Here is a 3,892-nt window from a genome sequence, read left to right on the forward strand (position 1 = left end):
TTGTATTGACCTTAAAATGACATCGTCACGCAAGGCCTTTCCTTTTCTTATTGTTTGTACACATGTTAGTTTCGGAGGCCACATAAAGTAGTCTCCTGGTCGTGAGGATTTGAAAATTTTAAAATAGTACTTATTTGCTTTATCTTTTGTTTTTTGTAAAATGCTGTGTAACTAACCAACCTATGACGCCGTGTTTGATGCCCTTTTATGTTTCTCCATCATTCCTCAACTGTTTAATTAAGGAATCTCATCATGTCACATTGCTCTCCAAGACCATTTCATCCCAATGGCATCAAATGTATTACGCTATCTAAAAAATATACTGCATTCCTTCTTGTGTACGTGATCAATTTATTTTTTGACAAATGATAATTGTAGTTCTAGGATGTATAAGCATCGCTTACCTCTTTTAAAAGAAAATAATGTTACATGCAGTCGTAAAGTACGTAAGCGTCACACAATCGCTTTAAAAAATATTAGGGTCTAATATTAAAAAATTAGTTTTTTTTCATGTGGATCTCATATTTACTTACTTTTTTTAAAGAGATTGCGTGGCGCTTACGCACTTCATGACTGCAAATATCATTTCTCTTAAACAAATAGATAAATTTGAGACTTATACATACATTAATAGTGAACTCCACATTTTTTAGAATGAATGCTATCACTTACACACCCTAAGATTATATATTACATTGCACTTATTTTTTATGTATTTAAAAAAGGAAAAAGCTAGTTTGCCCACCAAATGTGACTGCTCAACTAGACCGCTCAGGAATAACTTAATGATTAAGGAAGTGATTTTAAGTGTATTGGTGTATTTTTTATTTTTAAAAATATTTAAATATATTAAAAAATATAAATAGAAAAATGAAAAAAAAAGTTGCAAAATGCAACTATCGGTCAAGTAGAGCGGGCTACTCTCGACGACAGAGTAGCCCGACTCTTTAAAAAATGTGTTGTTTGCATGATCAATTTTAACTCTTAATTAAAGGCATTTTACTGTTATTTTGTATGAAATTTTATTTCATAAGGTTATTCTAATATTATAATCTAGGCATTTTTTAATATTAACAATATTTATTACACACCCTTTTGGGAATTTTCTTTCTTGGTAGGTCCTTAATATGTTTTTCAGAGGGTGCTTATACTTATATGGTAGGGGCCTTAGGCATTGGGCCTCCCTGCCTTTCTAGTAATCAAGCAGGCCATTGGTTATTGAAACTATTCGAAGCATCAAGTTTTGTTTGGTAATGAAGGAGGTTAAAACGTAACGCAGAGTGCACGATAAGATATTCTTGTGCACTGTATTGAATAATATAAAAGTAAGAAGACCATCCTTTATTGATTCAATCAGTGTTTCCAACCCTTTAGTTTTTGGGTTCATCTAGAGGGCTATCCTGATGCCTCCAAGTGGCAAGCTTTCGAGCCTCGACGACTTTCTTTGTCGAATGTTTGACCAGGCAAGAGAGAGAAGGGACAAGGACTAGGCATCCGCGACTCCAACTAGACCTCGGATAATTTATACTCATGCTTGTCTTTAACGTTATCTTCTTTTTCTCTTTCTTAGAATAGCCCTGTGCTGTTTCTGTATTGACTTTAAGATTGAAAATTCATCTCGTCTCAATTCTCCGAGATTGAAAATTATTCGAGATTGAATAATCTCAGATAATTTGAGATTAAAAATTTATCTTAATTCACCTTATCTCGTTATTATAATATTTTAAAATTTTAAAATAAAATATAATAAATAATTTAACTTTTTTAAATCTTAAAACAATAATAATATTAAAAAATAATATTCTAATAATATTTTATTTAACTTATCTAAAATTATCTCAAGTCATCTTTAAATCCAAACGAAACTTATCCCTCCAATAATATTTAAACTTCCTTATTATTCATGTTTAAGAAATTATTCCTTATCATCTGAAGTTGAAGATACATAGAAAGTAGAGGATCAGAGCTAGGATACTTATTTTGGGGAGAAAACAGGTGGTAGTTGAGTGATATTTTGTCCACACTATATAGGAACTAACAGATCATGACAAGTAGAAATAAAAAGACAAGGAAGAAGGATAAAAAAATAAGGATAGAAAAACTTGCCAAGTTGCCAATGTCCCTATATATTAGTACTCAATACTGAATCGGCTCCCCACTATCTTTTAGAGCTAAAACAATTCCCTCTTCTTCTGTCTCTCTTGTTTGGATCGAAACCCTTTCTCTTGGCCAGTTTAATTAATTTTCTTGTAAAACTTAGCAATGGAGATTCAATTCCACCAACACAAGCAGCACAAGAAGTCTGACATCCCAGGAATAAGCAAAGAGAGCAAGTTCAAGGGAAGAGGCAGAAGCAGAAGCAGCAGCAGCAGTAACACAAACAAGTTTGTTGGGGTGAGACAAAGGCCATCTGGGAGATGGGTAGCTGAGATCAAAGACACAACACAAAAGATAAGGATGTGGCTCGGCACATTTGAGACTGCTGAGGAGGCTGCCCGAGCTTATGATCAAGCCGCTTGCCTTCTCCGTGGATCCAACACTCGTACAAACTTCATTACCCATGTGTTCTCAGATTCTCCCCTCGCTTCTAGAATTAGGAATCTCCTAAACAACAAAAAAGGAGCCAATAGAGAACAACAGGTTGAATCCCCTACTCCCACAATTAGTACAACTAGTACTCGTCCTAGTTCTAGAACTAGTAGTAATTCCACTTCCTCGAGCAACGGTGATAACTCTGATCTTTCTAGAGGAAATACCCAGTTTTTTTATGATGCATATAAACCAGATTTGACCAATTGCAGTGAAGAGTTTGCCTTTCAACAGTATCCTGCTTCATGGGGTTTTGGACCTGGGTACGATCGGTTTTTGTTCACTCAAGAAGCGGTGGATTTGCCAAAGAATGCAGCTTTGCATGATACCGCTGAGTTGGAGATATCGGAATTTGAAAGAATGAAAGTCGAAAGACAGATATCGGCTTCGCTCTATGCAGTGAATGGAGTGCACGAGTATATGGAAACTGTTCATGATCCTGCTGAGGCTCTCTGGGATCTTCCACCATTATGTTCATTGTTTTGCTAAATTTGGTGAATTTTAATGGTCTTTTATCCTTTCTTTCTGTTCACTTTTATATAAACCCAAAAATGGGTATATGATTGAGATTGTGTTATACTTTCAAAAACATGAACCTTTTTATTTTTGGAACATATTTTTACAACCAAAGAATTGACAAATAAATAGACATGAGGCTAAGCTTTCTATGGTAACAAATAAGCTAAGCTTTCTATGGTAACAAATAAAGTATGGAAAGAATGTACAATGGCTAATTCCTAAAATCATGGTGTTCCTGATTTGGTGCTAAGTATGATCCCGTCAATACTCCCCGTCAAGTTGGCACATGGAGATCTATAATGCCCAACTTGCGTGAAAACATTTTTACAATGAAAGAATTGACAAATAAATAGACATGAGGCTAAGCTTTTTATGGTAACAAATAAAGTATGGAAAGAATGTACAATGGCTAATTCCTAAAATCATGATGTTGTTGATTTTGTTGCTGATTTGGTGCTAAGTGTGATCCTATCAATAGATTGCAAGATTACAATGTCAACCCATTTTGTTTGCACCTTATGTCATTTTTTTTCCCTAATTCTCTCCAAGCACTTTGAATTCATTGGGGGAAAAAGAGAAGCCAGAATCGTTAAGTAGCGGGAGGATCTTTTCCACCGTTAAAATTCAACAAATACTGATTTATGAGCTGTGCTAAAGCCTCCATATTTAACACACCCTGCACATCCATTGACGTGGAAAAAAAACTTGTGGAAATTGAATACCTTCTCTCACAAATCAAGGACCCATCCCAAACTCAATGTAAAAATTCTATTCATCATCCTAC

At 34.7% G+C, this 3,892-nt stretch overlaps 1 protein-coding gene across 1 annotated transcript; it reads left to right on the forward strand.

The window, feature by feature from the left end:
- The first annotated feature begins 2,152 nt into the window (after positions 1 to 2,152).
- On the forward strand, positions 2,153 to 3,078 carry LOC121266999 (ethylene-responsive transcription factor ERN1-like). The gene has a single exon (XM_041170885.1). It carries the CDS (start codon positions 2,263 to 2,265, stop codon positions 3,076 to 3,078), a length of 816 nt encoding a protein of 271 aa, XP_041026819.1. The 5' UTR covers positions 2,153 to 2,262.
- The last annotated feature ends 814 nt before the right edge of the window (positions 3,079 to 3,892 follow it).

Source organism: Juglans microcarpa x Juglans regia, chromosome 5S (genome assembly GCF_004785595.1).
Source record: "Juglans microcarpa x Juglans regia isolate MS1-56 chromosome 5S, Jm3101_v1.0, whole genome shotgun sequence".
Taxonomy (NCBI): domain Eukaryota; kingdom Viridiplantae; phylum Streptophyta; class Magnoliopsida; order Fagales; family Juglandaceae; genus Juglans; species Juglans microcarpa x Juglans regia.

Coding starts and splice junctions, on each gene's coding strand:
- LOC121266999 (XM_041170885.1), top strand. CDS start 2,263: ATGGAGATTCAATTCCACCAACACAAGCAGCACAAGAAGTCTGACATC.